Consider the following 20,451-nt stretch of genomic DNA (forward strand, 5'->3'; position numbering starts at 1 on the left):
CTATAGGAGGCTACCTAAGTAATGGAAAACTACAGACCACTTATTCCACTCCCAAGGGCTTATCTCTGACTGTCTTGGAGCAAGACAGGCTTAGTCCTCTCCACAGATTCTGCGTGTCTTGCTGAGTTCCTCCACAGCATTTTATCACAGCATATTATCTCTGACTGTGTCTTTCTTTTGCATCAATGTCTTGTATTTGCAGTTTTTTTTCCCTTCTCTTCAGTGACTTGCATAATTTATATTCTGTTTGTCTGTACCTATGTGCCTCTGATGCTGCATCAAACAAGTTTTCTCATTGTACCTTCAGCTCACTATATTTGTGCACCTGACAATAAAATCTTGACTTTTCTCCATAGTAGAGGCATATAAAATTGGATGCCATGAGTTTAAGATAAGGGGAAGGTTCAGAGGGAATCTGAGAAAACTCTTTTACAATCTGCAATGTAATGCCTGAGGGTGGTGGGGACAATTTCACCATACTTCCTTGCAAATGGCTTTCAAATTTCTCTCGATGTTTACAAAAAGATAGTCCTAAAATCTTCAACAACGAACTATTTTCATTTCATTCAATTTCTATTCTTATAAATCATGTGTTTCAGTTTATGGCGTTGTTATCTGTTTGATGGGCAAATATGATGAAACAGCTCACCAAACCTTCATCTTATTTTCACCTTGATACAGGTTTGAAAACACTACTGAACAGTACAATAGATTGCAACTTGAGAAAGTGATGAGATACTAATTTAAATCTCCCCTTTGCAGTTAATAAAAATATAGAAGATGGCAGAATTATGCTTGGATATAAGCAATCACACAAACATTTCTTACAGACTGATGACCCATGTCCCAGCAATTCTGGTTCATTAATGAATATTTAATTCTGGTTTTGAAACAGAGTTCTAGCTGATGAGATCTGAGAAACTTCAAAACGCAGCGAAAGTACAGTGTAAAGTTTTGCTACAGACATGATGTAATATTTAGTTAGATGAATGTACTTTTCTCCAAAAAAAAGCTAAAATATAAAGCAAACCTGATCACCACGTTTCAATCCAGCTTCAGTAGCCTTGCTTCCAGGCTCTACACTGTCAATGAATATTCCAAAGCCTTTCTCAGTGCCTCCCAATAGGATGAATGGCAAAGGAGCCTCACGTGATGGCTTTGTTAAAGTTATAAGTCGCCGCTTAGCCTTAGCTGCACAGGCAATATTCAATAGCCTGAGGTGACCGCCCATTTTCTACACAACACAACAAATACTTTGTTAGCAGTACAAAATTTATCTTGTGATAATAAAAACATAAGGCATATGCACAGTAGCAGGTATAAGCCATTTAATCTCTCAATTCCGCGTTTGTCTTCAATACTGAACAGATCCTGTAGCTCAAAGACAATATTTCCCTGTCCTCAATACTCCTAGTTCACTACATACTTACAAATGAATATTCACAATGCTCTAAGGTTAAAACTAAAACTGTAACTGAGAAAGAGATTTCTCTTTATCAGAGTCCAAAATGGCTAAACACAGTCTAAGATTTTGAAAATGAAGGAAACAAGTTCTCAGCATCTGGTCTGTCAGTCCCTCTCATAATCTCAGATGTTTCAGTAAGATGACCACCCATCCTTCTAAACTCAAGCACAATGTTACAGTATTTTTAGCTACCTTACGAGGAGGATCTCAAAGTTAAGCATGCCATAAATGGAATAACTCACCTCCCGTTCCAAATTGTTTTCAAATTCTTCCAGAAACGTGGTCATTGCAGAATTTCCTTCAAAATCATTGAAGTGATTGTTTACCCACAATAATACTACCCGTGTAACCTACAAAGCAATTAAAAAGGTTTAATTTGTATCATTAAAGATTAGCTACGTACAACACATGCTGATAATTTCCATACATAAGATAAAGGATGGGCATTGGAGGCTTGATCGCCTGAATTTATTTTGATCCTTAAAATTATCCTTTTAGTCAAATCGTTACTTTAAATTTTAGATTATATGAAGAAACTGTAGGTATATTATACCAGCAGATAACAGAGCAATGAGATTTGTAACTATGCATTTTATGCACAATACTGTATTAAAGTTACAAGAAGTACATCTACTGAGAGCCTTAAACATTCCTATCACACTTAAGTTTACATGTGAAATATTTCAATATCCTTTCTTGCTTAAAACAGCTTTCAAGATACCCCACCACTCTCAAACGAATGAAATATATTATTAAAGAACATGAAATAACCTATTTGTCGATGGAGTAATAACACTACAACATATACAATACTTTTTAAAAAAAGACTTTACTTGCAATATATGTGTACAAATCCTGAAACCGTTGCCAAATAATGGTAAAATTACTTTATCAAAACCTGCAGTGCACTAAAATAAATCTAAATATATAAAGGCAAGAAGTTGTGAAGAAAGAAGTAATAGAATTAATAATTTTAGATATCCTCTTGGCCAAACAATTATTCAAGCTGCATTACCGGTCAATACAGTTCTAAATGATGTGGATCGATATCACAAAGATAATGACCAGATACTTAACACATTAACACTTGGAGAGGGAAATATTAGTTACAAGTTAAATTGCTAAGTATTTTATTATTACAATCTCAAGCATGAAACTATTTACACGTTTCATCTGACTAACCTTGTCCCTGAGACTTGGGTCATTAAACCACTCCAGTAATTTCTTCCCAATTTCCATTGGGCTTGATAAGAACGTTCTGTAGGTTAAAAGAAAATCTTCAATATATGTTGGGTCCACCACTGAGTGCTCTTCCACCAGGTGCATTGTTAACCGTTCAGGTGTACCCTAGTATCATAAAACAGAGTAAGTTGAGAAAATAAGTTTTCATATAGAGAAAACAATTCAATTTCTACGAAAGTTGTGCCTGAAATACGCTTAAGAATTCCTGCTTACCTTTATGACTATGTGTCCTTTCCTGGTTCCCGTGCGATCCAACTCCCTATGTTCTTTCACCATGACAATTTCTCCCTCCTCCTCCACTTTCTGCATATTTTTTTCCACCTGATTGAGTATTCTACAATAATCTTGCTGGGCTATGCACACAAACTGAAAGGGAATGTAGAAAATGCTTTGGCACTAGGTATTTTATAATCAGGATATGGCTAAATCCATAAATTCTGAATTAAAAATTCTTCACACAATGCTCTGAAATACTAAAGTTCCATATTTCTTGAACTTATTACTGTTGTAGGTAATGAGATTTTATTGCAAAAGGTACTGATTTAATAAAATGGTAATTTCATAAATTAAACATAGACCAGATCAGGCTGAATTAAAATGGAAAAAAAAACACTTCAAAGTGCAGTGTTAGAATATTGATTGATCCTTCATGTCAATTATTATTCTCATTAAAATCAAATAGAATGCTCTTCAAATATTTTATTATTTTAATGCCTCAAATTGGTGAAGCAGTAAAACTGCAGCAAGATGGGGTCATTCCTTGCTTCTGATATAGTCTGCATGGAGTTTGCGTGTTCTCCATGGCCACATGGTTTCCTTTGGTTGCTCTGGTTTCTTATGTCCCAAAGATTTTTGGGTTAATGGGTTAATAGGCCACAATAAATTGTACCCAAGTGTCAAGGCTCGTGGTAGAATCCAGAGGAATTTGGATGGAAAATGGGAAGAATAAAATGGCACAACGCATTACATGAATGGCTATTTAATGCTCAGCACGAATTTCAAAAACTAGTCTGTGTTGTATGACTCTTAAGATTTATTAATGACATATTAAATGCATTACAATAAAGTAATGAATAGGATTGAAACAATGTGACAAGCATTTACTCCTTCAACATATTATTTACATATACTGACACCACTGTGGTTGAAACAACCCATTTGCCTATCTTTGACTTGGTAGTTCCACCACGTAATTCTGAATACACTTACTTTCAATATCATTATTTCAACATTTTTCTTTTATATTAGTGAGATAGCATAAAATTCATGGGGATTTTCAGAATGAAGATTTCAGATATATTCAGGCCAAAAACAAACTTAATTACCTGGCAGTCATCAGCCTTAGTTTTCATTATGCCCTTCATGTATTCTTTATCCATAGTTGGGGAGACACCAAAGCTATTGCCCATGCACAGGATTTCTAGTCGCCCATCGGGGTAAGTAACCTCAACTGAACCATTTAAAATGACTGACCATGAATCAAGCTGGAAAACAAAATAAATAAATAAACAAACAAACAAATTTCCTAAACTACCAAGCAAGGAAAATTACTACTTTTGTATACTTCAAAATACATATGAAAGTGATACTTCAATAGTGCTGCTACTGCAAATATTCAATGAGCTGGAATGTGGTGAGCATGGATATTCTATGAAACGGGGTAGAACTGCTACATTATACTTAACAGAAAAATAAATGCATTATTAATAATTACTTAATCATAACGGCTCAGAATTTGGTAAAAATTGACCTGGGAGAGCAGCTAGATTTCAATTTCTTTTTTCTTAGTAAATAGAGGTAGTGCAAAAAGTCTACAATTCCATAGAATGCTCACCCTGCCACACAGGAAAAAAAACAGCATGCAAAATTATAGACAGGTAAGGAGATTTCAAAAGATCATTTCTGGATTTCTATCAGTGTCATACTTCAGAGAGTACAGAAATTGAGAGGGCAGTGCAACTAAATACATGGCTTAAATATTAGTGTCAGAGAGAAGTGTTATTATAATTGGGACAAGTTCTGAGGGCCTGTACTAGACAGTGGGTTGCATTAAGGCAGGGCAGGGACCAAAATGCATGACAGTAGATTTGCTCATACCAATGGATAGGGTTTAAAGATAATCAGGCTTGGTAAAGAAATTTTTGCAGCAATTTCAAAAAGCATAGTCAATCAGATGTGGTCATTAAAGTTTTAATGAAATAGCCTGGAAGACAGAAAACAAAGTCAGGAAAATAAACTATTAGGCAGTGCTTAACTCTATATTAATGCAGCAAATTTCTAACGAATAAGGACAAAGAATTGAAGACTGAGACGGACATCTGAACGTACGATATATTGGCCAAGAGCAAAGCACGCATTAGAACTAGTCAGAAGGGGAATTTCAGGACAAAATGGATACAGATGAGTTGGTGTGGCATTATTGAAGGGAATAACAATGGAAGAATGATACACTGAAATCGTAAAAAAGAGCCCATACTGGATGAATTGGAAAAACAAAAACTGGCAATCATGCAGAAGAAGTAAATACAAAGGCAAATTTCTAGAAAGTACAAAGTAAGAAAGCTAGTGATGCTAGGAAATCACAACTACCCTGACATGAACTGAGACCAGGATATAAAAAGGTCAAAAGGATCTGTAAAATTGGATATAAAATATCGGTTAGATATACATCAGCTTAAGTATCTATGATGCAGAAATCACTTTAGGGCACACACACTTTTGATTAGCAACCAAAGTACTTGTACAAATACTCCAAATGACACAAAACTTCCTTCAAATTTGTACATATTTTATTTCAATACCAATTAAAGGAATGCTCAAATATTCAAATCCACCATGTCCTTTATCATAATTGATCTGGATATATGAAAGAGAAATCAGACAAATGCTCATTTAGGAATTAAAATGAAATCTTTAAAAAACTAAAGACAATTCATGTAGTCAGTGTTAGAAAAATCTGTAATAGTGCTGTATTCTCATTTTTGAGACAGTAAATTGAAGGATAGAAGAAAGAAATATTTAGAAAATAATTAAAACCACATTTTTAAGAGCAGAATGCCTTCAGGCACTGCTGCAATGAAACACATTTAAAAATATATATCCACGAAGCTGTGATAACAAAATGGCCAAAGGAGTCTCAAAAAGCTCAAGGTCTAACTCTGAGCACTCAAGGTTAATCAAATTCAAGAACTGCTTTCAAGGCAAACCACTACTGCCATCCAACTGCCCTTCAGAAGGTGATGGATGTGTTTCTTTCTTAAACCTCTGCAGTTTGTCAATGTTTTTCAATGCAAATTCCAGATTTAGATGTCATAACAATGAAGGGTGCATTTCCAACTCGGAATGACATTCAACATGGAGGTGACACTCTTGCGAAGAAGGCTGTCTAACAGTATGCCAGAACATAGATCTGCTGGAAAGTGGGATGCAGTGACAGCACATGGAATTTAATCCAAGCCTATGTGAGGTATTGCACATTGGGAAATTAAATTCTGTCGGGGATCTTCAGAGTGTTGATTACAGAGGGACCTTTGGGTGCAAGTGCACCACTTACTGAAAGTCATTACCTAGGTATTTCGGGTAATGAAGAAGGTATTTGGTATGCTTGCCTTCATAGGCCAAGGCTATTAAAATAAGAGTTGGGAAATTGTGTTAAAGCAATACAAAACAGATGTGTTTAGACCACACCGTGCATTTCATACTGTGTATGGCTTTGGTCACCACATTATAGGAAGGATATGAGAACAACAGAGTGCAGACGACTTTCACTAAGATTTGTCTGGAATGGATGATTCTTTTATTAGGATAGATTGAATAGGCTGGGTTTATCCTCACTGGAGCAAAGGAAGTTTAGAAGCATAGAACCTTTAAGAGGTTTATAAAATTATGAAGAATATTCATAGGAGAGATAGTCTTTTACCCAGGGAAGGCATGGGTTTATGGTGAGAAAGAAAAAATTTAAAGGAGATACGAGGAGTGAATTTTCACACAGATGTGATGGTATCAGGAACCAGCTGCCAGGGACAGTGGTAGAGGCAGATACAATAACAATGCTTATAAAGCATTTAGATAGGTATGTAGGCTAGAATGGAATAGAGGGATACAAGTCTAATGCAAACAAATGGGATTAACACAGATAAGGTATCATGGTCAGGTCAATAAGGCCTGTTTTTGACACTATATATGTCTGTGGTTATCCTGGTGCAAGACATGACTCCAGATAGTTTCCCTCGAACTTCAGTTTTTCCAAGATAGTGACATCAATCCAGAAATAAGTTGGTATATGTTGCTGCATCCAATGCTTGCAATTCTTTTCTGAAAGAACATGCAATAAACAGAGCTGGTTGAAATCTGGTTTCTACAATTAAAGATACTAGAATCATTAATTGACCATTCCAATCAAAAGTGGTTGCCTGAGCTTTAGTCTTGAGTTTGGCATTCACAAGCTGGACTTTGAATCACAGTTCAGCCAATTTTCTCCCTAAGTTATTTAATTATCCATGATTAAACACACATGGACTGAAGACAGATGGTTCTAGGATTGCTTGGCTTCTCTCTACTGCATGCTGTTTATTATGCACGTAGTTCCATGGTGCAGCTCCACCACCTTGGCATCTCATTTGCAAGTATATCTGGTGCTCCTCCTGGTATGCCCTTCTGTACTCCTCATTGCACCACATGTGGTTGCCCTGGTTTGACAGTATACTGGGCTACAAGTTCACAGATTTTCATGGAATATAGTTCTACTGCTGTGAGTATTAACAAATCTTATGAATGCCCAGTTTTGAGCTGTCAGACCTGTTTGATTCTAACACATGCCAGCTGAAAGTAAATGGCAGTATCAGAATAATTAAAATTAATGAGTGCATGGGGATCTCAAAGGATTATTGGCTGGATTAAGTGAAGAGTTGGAATGAGTAGTCTATAGAACGATTTCAAGATAAGGATGAGAATTTTTAAACTACGGCTTGAACTCAAGCAGTGATAGTGAGTGAAAGAGACAATGTAAGTTTGGATATGATCTTGCAACACACACAAAATGCTGGAGGAACTCAGCAGGCCAGGCAGAATCTATGGAAAAGAGTACAGTCGACGTTTCGGGCCTGGACCGCTGGGTTCCTCCAGAATTTTGAGTGACTATAAGACCATGAAACAAACGAGCAGAATTAGGCCATTCAGGCCATCGAGTCTGCTCTGTCATTCCATCATGGCTGATCCTGGAACCCACTCAACTCCATACACCTGCCTTCTCGACAGGTTTGGATTTCCAGCATCTGCAGATTTTCTCTTGTGTGTGATTGGCTATGACCTTTTAGGTTTGAATGAGTTCAGGTTTTTCTAAACAGCTCGAATTAATAGTATTTCTTTTGACAGTAATATTTTGGCTTTACTGACTTGTTCATCCCTAATTACCCTTGATAAGGTGGAGATGGTGTATCACGAGGAGTGGTTTCCTTGATGAAGGAATCACAATACAATTCCAAGTCAGGATGCAATGCAACTGGCAACACAGCCTACAGCTGATACAGTTCTCAGGGACACAATGCCATAATCCTCACTGGTGGTAGAAACTAAAGTTTGGGAGATACTGTTGCTATATTCCAAGTATGCAATTGCAGAACCTGCGGCACATTTTGTAGATGTTGTAGACAGTAGATGCTATGTGCCAACTACAGAGGAAATGACAGGTTGGTGGGTGATATTTAAACTGAGTGAAAAATTTCACCATAGAAGCTGTTGAGCTTCTTTCTCATCAGGCCAAGTGGAGAATATTTCATCTCTTCCTTGCCACGGTTTGCAAAGGTGTGAACATCTTTTAGGGTGTCAGAACCTGAGTCACTAGCTCCAGGATATTGCTTCGGACATGCTCTTCACACGAACTATTTACGTGGCTGACCTAGTTGAGTTTCTTATCATTAGAATATTTATCATAGTAATACCACTGCTTATCCTAGTAGCCTGGCACTCGTATGCTAATCACGTTACTTTCCACATCTCAGCCCAATGATTGAATCTTGGTTGGCTCTTACTGCTTCAGTTCCTGAAAAGAGTTGAAAATGTTAAACATGCAATCTTTAGTGAACATCCCCACTTTATAAGATCATCAAGGAAGCAAATGAAAATGGTTGGGCCTGGAACATTGCCTTGAGGAGTTCCTGTAGCAATGTTCTGAGACTGCCATGATTTGCTTACAGTAATGACAACTCTCTTCTTTTATGCTATCCATGACTCTAGCTGCTGTTTTCCAAATACACACACCTCAGCTTTACCATGACAATTGCACTTGAAAAAATTCATTTTTGACATTAACTGATATTAAAGGAATCTCACCTCACTTCCGAATGGATCTACAATCCTTGCGAAACCCAAATTAGGCACAAGTGAGCTGAGGCTCAAGTGTATAAGTAATAAAAATATGAATGAAGCTGGCAAAAATACACAAGCTTGAGCAGAGATACAACCAAACTATATTATCAAAGTGAAATAAGTGAGGTTGATGATGAGGCAGAATACCCATCTAAAGTTCAAGATCAAAGATTAATAGGTTGTTGGAATGCAGATAGCTTAATAAAAGGAAGAGAATTTGTATTTGTGCCCCAAAGAATGAGAGAGGGTTGGGACATAAAAATTTTGGTCTTTTAGTGTTTAGTTTGTGAAAATTTCAGACTGTGCACCATCAGCAATGGTGGGTTCATCATGAGAGGAGGTTTTCAGGTGGGGCTGGGTCACGTCATGGTATGTGCAGAAACTGTGGACAACATTCTTCATACAAGATTGTATCTTGCATTGTCAAAGACACTAATCACAGTTCATTATCAAAGTATGTATACTATGTACAAACGAGATGCATCTTCTTGCAGTCAGCCACAAAACAAAGAAACACAACTGAACCCATTAAAAAACCCACACGACAAAGGCCAAACACCCAATGTGTGGGGGGGAAGAATAAATCATACAAACAATAAAAAAGTAAACAAATAACACACAGAACATTATTCACAGAGTCCCTGAAAGTGAGTCCACAGACACGGAGCCAGTTCAGCATTGAAGCAAGTGACAATGATTGCAGGGTACACCGCAGTCAGTTCAGCGTTGAGGCAAGTAAACCTTCTGGATTAGTAAGCTGAACACTAGTTCGTCCTTCCATCTTGGCCTTCACACCCTGATCATTTTAACCTGACTCAGCGCTTTAATCAACTAAACATCAATTTGTTTTTCACTTTCAGCCCAGTGCCCCACCACACTGATTTGACCCCAATTCTGCTCCAGCAAAGGGCCAAACATCAGTTTGTTTCTCACTTTCAAGACTGGGTCATGCTGCTTCAATCCAGCCCCAAATTTGTTCCAGCAAAGGCCACCGCAGATGTACCTGCATTCTTGAGAGTCCAGTTTGCCAAGTCCTTCAGGATACAGCAATAACGTCAGACCATACAGATGGTTCAAAAGCACAACTCCCAAAGGGAAATTACAGGCTGTGGATTGCAGTGAATGTAGTCCACAAAAAGTGTGATGAATAGAATAGTTAGCAGCTTTGCTTGTTGCCTGTGAAGTGTTGCCGTGATTTGCCAGCGCCATCATTTTACCAATCAAGTGATAAAAGTGCACAATAACTCTGCCTTACATTTATTTGCAACCACAAACAAGACTGTGGAAAATAACCAATTCAGATTCTGGAAAATAATACTGAAGATAATATACAATTTTCAATTGAATTATTTAAAATCTCTTTTTGAGAGAACTGGCAGAAGCTATACAAATGGTGGAATAATTCTGCTAATATTTTCAGTCATTGCAGGGGACAGGCTAGTTTGCTGAGGGCAAACAAGATAATGCAGTGGATTCCAGTTAATTGGGACTCATCGGGACCAGTACATTTTAACCCAATTAACTGACTGCTCTAATTAGCCGAAGTTCTATGGAAAGAGTTAAAAAGGTATTAAAAAAGACAATCATTTATCTGAGTAACAAATTATATATGTAAATGAAATACAGGACAATCTAGAACACTATCAATACACAACACACACAAAATGCTGGAGGAACTCAGCAGACCAGGCAGTATCTATGGAAAAGAGTACCGGTATAGTCAATGTTTCAGGCCAAGACCACTGGCAGTTTTCTGTCATATCTGACAACGACAGGAAACCTGTGCAGGAGTTTTAAAGCAGAAAAACCTTCGCATTGGGGCAGTTTCAGTCTCTCAAACTCAAGTGGTTTGGGTCCAGTGGGACGAGTAGACATCACAACTGGGGTCTTCCCTGGTTGGAGTGGATGACCATGACGTCTTCTGTGCCTCATCATGAAATTCACTCTCCACGTAGTGCTGCGGAACAGCCTTCTTGGGCATTGGATCTCACTATAGATCTTATCCAACTAGTCTGCCGTAGCTGACTTTGCATGCTAAGACAGGCAAGTCCCTAACACACCAGGGTGTGAGACCCATTGGCTACCCTCACCTAGTTTAGCCCACCCTTTGAAGCAGTGTACCAGGTGTGGCTGCTGTCACACGTGAACAGCTACTTGGAGCCACAGGTGAGAACTGAGTGTCTGGTGGGGAACCAAAGGTCACATTCAAGGTGATTGTTGATACCTTCAAATTCTCTGCAGTTCTTAATTTGGTGAAGTAGTGAAATTATTTCATTTTCACTCTCGGCTGTTTCCGGTATTTCCAAGTCCGAATACTTGAAATCACAATGAGTAAAACAATTCTGAATTGTCTTTCTGCTTATTTCTCCCCAACTATTGTTGACAAAAATCATTTATTTTTTAACATAAACATGCATTGAGGCTATTTAAAAACTGTTTGTTCTAAGCATGGTTCTAACCAACAGCTCCACAACATGAACATGACCTACACTAGTTACAAAATGTTTAGCAACAGTCTCCAGCCCCAATTAAGCAGCATATTGTCCCAAACAAATAAAGGGACTCCCAGCAATTCTCTCAATTTGTCTTTGTTCTTTAAGAGCTATTCCAAATAAGTGGCTGGCCCAATTAACCAGAGTCCACTATCTTTAAAGAGTAAATACGTTAAGATTGTCACTTGCCTACAACCAAAGAAGCAGGTTGATTTTCTGATCTCAATATTCTAATCAGTGTTCCCCCAGTTTTCTGAAACAGTTCATCATGCAATAACTATGAACAGTATCCTCCCAGCCACAATCATAAGTTTGATTATCACATCTCTACTCTTTCTGACAATTACAGAGCTAAATGCCAGTAATCCATAGGATCCTGCCAAAAAAAAGTCTGAGCTAATGAATAGTATCTATATCAATACATTACCTGTTCAGTTTTCAATCTAACTAAATCTCATAAATACCGAGTTGGCTAAATACATACTGCAAGTTCTGTAAATCCATGTCACTGCAGCCCAGATACTCTGGGTGAAACAGACAGTCTAAAATATCATTATCCTGAATTACAAAATATACCCCAATAGCACAACTACCACCCACTCCGACCATCACAAACTTTCCACTCCTGATACTAGCTATTTGTCTACACACTGGAAACTTTTAGCTTTGCAGGGCCAGGGTTTATACCATATTCCTTGAAATCTCGGCATTGCTATTCTGCTTCCATGCCTTCAAAACTAAGTTTTTTGACAACCCTAACATCATAACCTTGGAGCATAAATTATTTTCTGATAAGCCTTCACATAGCATTATATGGTGTATTTCTACATTAATAGATCACGATATCTACAAGTTCATAGAATATGATTGGATTTATTTGTACAACATAGGACAATTAACTGCAACATTGGTTACTTCAAAAATGTGATGACAACATTTTATGATGAGATCTTAATGAATTTTCCATATTTTTAATAAATTACTTTGAAGTTATCCAACTTTGCTGCAGGGCTGAAGTTAATAATAGGAATGATACAGAAAGGTAAAATTATAGGCTATCAACAGTTAAAATTTGTAATTAGGCAAGTACCCGATGTTATTGTGGGAAATTTGAAGTCACTCATTTAAAAATCATAAAGGTCACAAGTATCAATTATCTTGGGTCACATCTAATCTGAAGCAAATGGAAATATAATGGAAGGATGATGACAAGCTAATTAATGTAAATGATATAAATTGACATTAAAAATCCAGTTTAAAAATGGCTTTGAGAAACACTCATTGTGGCAGTTCTGTAAATTGCAAGGAAATTGTCTGAGCTACAAAAACCAGATGGTGGCAATAACTGAAGTTTTCTAAGGACAATGACTAGCAAACAACTGAGGATTTATTCTTGAACATTATCTGCCTTTTTATTTTGTTCTACAAATGCACAATTATGTTTGATTTTATATTTTTTGATTTTGTTAATAGTACTTAGTTATTTTTAACAAACTGAGAGTCTCTATCTCCAAAATCCTCTTGTACCACTAGCTCTTAATTTTCAAGGAAAAAATGGTCTCTCTTTGTCCTTTACCAAAAGTCATTGTTTTATTTTAACTATATTTTAATTAAACTCTGTATATTCCTCTCCTTCGGCAACTCCTTTGGATCCAGAGTGAGTTGTTTTCATTCCAGATCTACAGAAAGGGCAAGAGATGCCAGGCAGGGTGGGAGTTAGGTAGTGTATGAAATGCTGCTTATAGTGGGCTTTTTGGAACTTCCAATGGACTTGGGTTCTTAGTACCATCCCAAATGTACCCTTTCCACTTTGGGGCCAATTTCTTGTGTTTTTAATCTAGTTTTCCAATCTATCTTAGCTAAATTGTCCTTCAGTTCTAAGTACTTTGCTGTCACAGATTTATAAAATGGAACTGTGAACTTTTTCCCACATCACTGACATCCCATAGGCTCCAATTTATCTATGTCCCAATTATTGAACTTGAACCTACCTGATATTCTCAGTGTTATCATTTTCTGACATTCCATTTTTAGCCTCTTCTTTTTCTAACTCTTATTCTCATATTCTACCTTTTCTAGTATTTTCCATTCCTGTGTCATCCTTTATTAAGAATCCTGCTCTGGGGGCCTCCAGCACTCTGTTGTTGACATTATCCTTTTCTTACAGATATCATCTCTCTTATTGCCTATTCTTTAGTATCAGCACAATTTTGGCCTCATTACCAACTCTGTACTTGGTTTTGTACTTTACCTACTTGCCATTCCTGACCTCACCCTTTTCAAATTCCCTGAACTCAGATTCATGCTTTATTAACTCCCAACACTGGCCTCTGTCTCTTCTAGTGCTCCACTCCCTGCTGTACATTACTGTTGCTCCACTCCCTGCTGTACTGTTGTTCCACCCCAACAGTGCATTTTGCATACAATCCATTCATTGCCCCATCCTTTTCTTAACCACTCATCCTCTACTAAAGCTCTAATTTTAGCCTTAATACCTTTATCCTAATCAAATATGCTTATCTAACTACTTGCTCTGGTCCATACCACTTCCCAACTTTCCATTCACCGTTTCCACTTTTTTATCTTTTTGATTTCTTTGGCTGTCACTTGGGATTGATAACAATTTGGCTTCATTTCAGTTCTGGGAGTTCTGAAGCAACAATCTGCTGGAAGAACTGAGTAGGTCATGCAACATCTGTGGAAGAAAAGGAACTGTCAATATTTCAGGTTGAAACCCTCTGTCAGGACTGAAAGTTGGGCTCTCCTTGCTCAGTCCTAATGCAGGGTTTCGATCCAAAATGTCAATAATTTCTTCCTCCCAGAGACGGTGCTGGATCCATTGAGTTCTTTCAGGAGATTGTTTATTGCTCCAGATTCCAGCATCTGCAGTCTCTTTTGTCTCTTCTGGAGGTTCAGGAGTGGCAAATAAAGCCAGTATGGGAACCTGTGTGAGAAGACCTATCAGGCAAGAAGGTAGGTAGCTTGGATGGTGGTGTGCTCCTTCCATCTTTTATGAAGAACCATCAAGTACTCATGATTTTAAGTTTCGAATTCCATCCAAAATGCCCCTTTGAGCGATCTCAGGCAAGCGATTCCCAGAATTGGAGTATGGAGTCAGCGAATAAAAGACGTGGCCTGACTAAACAAAGTCAAGTGAGTGTAATGAGAGCTTCAATGTTAAGGACTTTTGGCTGGAAGACATGACATTGTTTTGCTTACTGCCTCAGCCATTGACACAGATTTGACAGTAACCTTCGAATTCCTTGAAACGCCAACACGTGGTCCTGGACTCGAAACATTTTGGAGGGAAGGAATCAACATTCTCTGCACCATGAGAACTGAGCTTGCTCTGAGTCTGCCCTGCCCTTTTGCTCTGCTTGGTGTCACTGCTGAGGCTGGCCGTGCACATGCGTCGTGGTGTCACTGCTGAGGCTGGCCGTGCACATGCGTCGTGGTGTCGCCTCCCGATTTCCATGATGGTGGATCGACTCTCGGGTGAAAGCAGGGCTGTTGATTTTGGTGAATGAGCAATTTTATACAAATACATAACCCTGAACTTTGCCTGCATTCTGTAAGTTAGTGCATTTTAAGTCGATTTAGCCAAAAAAAGTGCCGCTGTAATGCACTGTTCGTGCTAATTAAAGGTCACAAACAGACAAACAGAGCATAAGACTTCTAGTAGTATATAGATCTCCTCAACTGATCAAAAGGCTGGACTGATGCATTCAGGACAGTGATATTTAAAATACTCCAATCGCTCTTTCATCCTCTTCCAATGCTCTGCCTTCTCTATTAGATATAACCACACACTTAATCTGGGTCTTTTCTAATTGTTCATTCTTTAACACATCCTTGTACAAGTCCTTGCTTGCAGGCTCTACCATTCTGACACACCAATCTTAGCCTTGTTCTTTACATGCTATCTACTCTTGGCTCTGGCTTTACTAGTTTTCTGCTTTTGGCCTTGCTTTTTTTAAAAAGCTGTGTTGGCAGCAGATTCCTTTAACAAGGTATCATCTCAGTTTTATCTTTTTCTAATTTCTGGCTATGAATTTTTCTAATTCTCCATAATGGACCACGTTTTAATTCTCAAATCCTGACCTCAGTCTTTCTAACTGTCTTCTCTGAACGGTACCTCTTCCCAATTTCTCACTCTCAATCTCATTGATGTCTTAACTTTCCACATTCACCCTATTTTATTATCACCCTTCTCTCACTCTTGTTCTTCACACTATCCTAGTCCCAAGCATTGTCTCATTCTAATTCTCCACAATAAGTTTCAAATTTATTCAAAAATTCCTACATTGTATATTTCCACTGCCCCACTCACAAACTTGTTCTTCACTAATAGTCCACATTCAACTTCATCCTTTTCCAACATAATCCCATTCTAGCACTGTTCCAGTGCGCCATGTTTGACACCATCACAATCTGGGATCGCAACATGTTTATTTAATAATCTATACTTGGCTTCATTTTTTGTCAACTATCCACATGCAGCCTAATCCACTACTAGGATTCCTCTCTCAACCTTGCCCTTTGATTTGTCCTTTTCTAAACACTCTATTCTGATACTCACCATCTGTTTCTTTGTGCTCAACTCTGTCCTCTTCAAACTTTCAATTCTCAGTGTTAACCTCTTCTACCATTAGCTTCCACACTAAATTTCATCTTTTTGCTTTAAGTCCACCAGACTCTAGGTCTTGCACTTTTCCACCTCTGCAGTACAAGTATCATTTTTTCCTGAATTCCTGTTCTTTGCCCCATCCGCCCTACTCCCAGTTTTGACCCTCTCTCTTTCCTGGCGACATTCATTTCTGACACACCATTCCCAGCCTCATGCTTCCTGATATTAAAATATTATACTTTTGTTACGAATGTGCCACAACTCTGAGGGGCCGAAGGGTACAAAGTAGCCCCCTCCTTTTTGAGAATCGCAAGATCGCTATTAATTCGGGTCTGGGACCCAGGAAATGAGAGAGAGACATGCAGAATCCACAAGGTTTTGGAATGTGTCCTGGCCTCAGCGAAACAAAGCCACTGATAACGGCCATTGTCTCTTGGAGACGGAATTGTGTATTGAGTACTGTATTATTCATTGAAGCCCCTCAGGGGATGACCAGAGTGGGCTGGTTGAGGGATTGCATTATCTCAACCTGACTGACATCTGAGACCCCGTGAGTACGGATAAAAGAGGGTCTGGGGAACAACCCCTTTAGACGCACCAGGAGAAACGCTGGAAAGCCAGTGACAGCGTTTTATAGGGCCCGTGTGCGTCCTCCCTTGCCAGGGTAGCGGGCTCATCACGGAAGAACGGCTTAGCTAAAGGAGAGGCCACAAGTGAACGGCCACACCAACGGGACTCCCGACGGATCGAAATCACAAAAAGGAAAGCCGGCAAGTTTCTAAAAATCTCTCTCGACTCCAACCAAGGCTGCAGCCTGCATGAACTGAGTGACTTTTATATTTCCATCGGACAATACATTATCCCCTAGACAACGATAGAGCTTATTTCTTATTGATTATTATTATACCCGCACTTATAGATTTAGTATTGACGACGTATATTATCTGTATGTTTGCATTGATATTATTTTTGTGTATTTTTACTAATAAATACTGTTAAAAATAGTACCATCAGACTTCAACAGACCTCTCTATCTTTGCTGGTAAGTGACCCAGTTACGGGGTTCGTAACACTTTATTCAGAAAATTAAAGATGAACTAGTCCAAAAAAAGCAAACTTGTCATTTACAACAGTTAGTTTCCCAAAATGCTAATGTTTTAAAAAATTGATATAATCATATGTTATTCATCAAATATCAACATATACCAAGGGTGATTTTTTGAGCCATTCAGAAGGATGGAGACAAGAGAAAGTTAGAATAGAGAAGTGCAACTGATACTTTTGATTAAGTAAGATACATATATTTAGCTAAAGTAGGCTTATATTGTAAAAGGAGATACAATATAGAGGATTTTTAGATTTATATTGTAAAAGGAGATATGTATATGAATTAAAGCATAACGAGCTTTCTATTTCTTTAAATTAAGTGTTAAAAATTCAGCAAATTGGATTGAAAGTACACACCTCTTCACCATCATTGAGTACTATGGTGCGTGCCCGCTCTACCACTGCAAACACCATCACAGCACAAAGCTCTCTTCTGACTGACATTGTCATGTTGGCAAAAGCTGGGAGCTGATGCATGAATTCCAATAATTGTTCTGCATAGAAAAACAAGAACACCAATTCATACTCTGGAAACAAGAGGACTCAGCAGCTAATTGGACAAATGAACTTATACAATTGCTTCAAATTCATCTTGTACATTATCCTCACATAAAAGAATCAGTTTCATGTAGGGCACCAAAATATTTTGACTTGCAAATAAACGTTTGAATTAGTAGAATCATTACATTCCTTCTGCAACATTTATGAAGGTCAGGCAATAACAATTTAGTCTTTTAGTTATGTTAGTTGAACAAGCCTGGAAGAGCACCAAACAGAATGCAAAAGAACATCACTCCAAGATGTCTACTAACTTCAATGGACCATTGAAGACCATTAGTAGTTAACTCAAAAAAACGAAAAGGAATAAATTTTGCTGATCTGGCAACCCTCACTTTTCCACCATTCCCAAGAAACACTTCCGATTTATCTGTGCTCCATACTCATACTTACCTAGTCTGGATGAACTGTTAGTCCAAAGCATCTAGGAATTCAACAATGTACCCTGATTAGCAACAAGTGCCTCTGGCTTCAGTAAGGAAGCCCATTCTCCAAAATGCCCCTAATAGTTTTAACAATTGGCAAAGGCCAACCCTCAGCTAAGTAAGTTGTAAAGGTGATAAGGGGTTTTAAATAGTTAAAAGTTATTTAACAAAATTTGAAACTAAGATACAAACATAAAATATTAACTAAGACCTAAAACTTACCAATCAAAACTACGACACCAAAAATAATCTAATAGAAAAAAAGTGCACTTTTGCCTTACAATCACCATCGAAGCAAAATTGGATATGAGTCTTGCAGCAAATTCTAAGAGGCCATTCCCCAGTGCCATTCAAGCACATCTCAGAGATTGGAATGTCACTGCAAGCCAAGAGGAATCCAGGAACGCAGCAAACTGACATATGGCCTTCCAAATCAGGTGGAAGCTTGTAACTTTTACAAAATAGCACTAGTCAGAGAGATCAGGCCCAACAAATTAAGAAAGTATTTGGAAGGTCAAAACTAGCAAATGCTGAAAACTGAAAATGAAAGTAGAACTGTATCTAAATACTCAGGAGATTGGGATTTGTAAAGAAACTTATTTGCTGTTACAAGGAGATGACTTTTCACCATGGAGAGCATTCTAACTGGCTGTATCATCGTCTGGTATGGGGGTGGGGGAGGCTACTGCACAGGATGAACTAAGTTGCAGAAAGTTGTAAAATTAGTCAGCTCCATCATTGGTTCTAGTCTCCATAGAATCCAAGACATCTTCAAGAAGCAGTGCCTCAAAAAGGCAATGTACATCATTAAGGACCCCCACCACCAAGTACATGTCCTCTTTTCACTGTTACCATCAGGAAGGAGGTACAGAAGCCTGAAGGCACACACTCAGTGACTCAGGAACAATTTCTTCCTCTCTGCCAACTGATTTCCAAATGGACATTAAACACTTTTTTTCTTTCTGTTTTTGTGCTACATATTTGCAATATATGCACACTGTAATTTCACAGATTTTTATATCATGCACTGTGCTTCTGCCACAAAGTTAACGAATTTCACAACATATGCCGCTGACATTAACCCTGATTCTGATCATTTCTAGTATTAAATTGTTTGCTAAAACCATATTAATTTTGTGGTGCATCTTTAGCGTAACTCTGGCTTCCTTGCTTATTTATTATTTCAATATCTATCTATTTACTTATTGATGTGCAGTGCAGGCCTTTCGAGCTCCGCTGCAAAGCAAACCCCCCCCCCCCCCCCAATTCTAGCCTAATCACAGGACAATTTACCATGACCAATTAACCTATCAACTTGTTTGTCTTTGGTCTGTGGGAGCACCCAGAGAAAATCCATAAGGTCACGGGGAGAAAGTATAAACTCCTTACAGATAGCGGCATTTACTGTAAAGCACTGTGCTAACTACTATTCTACCAATGTGAGAGCATAAATTATTCATCCATCCTTTCTGATACAGGAAATGAAGACCACAGCATTGTTCTGAATTTGGAAATGGTAAGCAGCATCAGCACTGGTGGTCTTCCAGCTAGGTGCCTTTGTATTCCACTACCTTCCTTTAATACATTTAACACCGCGTATTTTACTCCCACAAAACTTGGCTTTCATAAATCAAAGTACTGAGTATAGGAGTTGGGATGTTACAGTGCTGGTAAAAGTATTCAGCCCCCAATACTTTGTTCACATAAACGAGTATTACAAGCAAGGATTTTGATCAATTTAACTGAGAGTTTTTATTGTGAATCACATGCAATTTTTTCCCCATAGTAGAGCCCAAAAAAACAGGGAAATTGTATAGCAGGAATAACTAAACATTCAAAAACTGAAATGTTTAAAAGTTTAAAAACATTCATTCCCATTTGCTCAGTAGTTGACTGAATCATCTCTTGCAGCTACTACAGTCAGTAGTTTTTTTGGTTCTCTATTCGCTTTGCACAACACAGTAGAGTAGGATTTACCCATTCTTCCTTGCAAAATTGCTCAAGCTGTGCTAGGTTAGTTGGGGAGTGGCGGTGGACAGCAATCTTGACGTCTTGCTAGAGCTGTCAAGGCTATTCAAGGACATAAATTTTCTTCATTTGAAGCCACGCCATGGTTACTCTGGCAGTACACTTCGGGTCGTTGTCCTGCTGTAAGATGAATTTCCTCCC

The 20,451-nt window shown here is 38.1% G+C and overlaps 1 protein-coding gene across 7 annotated transcripts in view; it reads right to left on the reverse strand.

The window, feature by feature from the left end:
• The window catches only part of rapgef2b (Rap guanine nucleotide exchange factor 2b), a 375,793-nt gene that overhangs the window by 79,929 nt on the left and 275,413 nt on the right, over positions 1-20,451 (reverse strand). For all 7 annotated transcript variants that reach the window (XM_073042996.1, XM_073042998.1, XM_073042995.1 and 4 more), the window contains 6 exons: positions 17,657-17,793; positions 4,033-4,191; positions 2,921-3,073; positions 2,648-2,812; positions 1,708-1,815; positions 1,031-1,234 (listed from right to left, as the gene is read on the reverse strand). In XM_073042996.1, coding sequence (XP_072899097.1) covers positions 1,031-1,234; positions 1,708-1,815; positions 2,648-2,812; positions 2,921-3,073; positions 4,033-4,191; positions 17,657-17,793 — 926 coding nt within the window. The remainder of the gene's footprint in view (positions 1-1,030; positions 1,235-1,707; positions 1,816-2,647; positions 2,813-2,920; positions 3,074-4,032; positions 4,192-17,656; positions 17,794-20,451) is intronic.

Source organism: Hemitrygon akajei, chromosome 4 (assembly GCF_048418815.1).
Source record: "Hemitrygon akajei chromosome 4, sHemAka1.3, whole genome shotgun sequence".
NCBI classification, from domain to species: Eukaryota; Metazoa; Chordata; class Chondrichthyes; order Myliobatiformes; family Dasyatidae; genus Hemitrygon; species Hemitrygon akajei.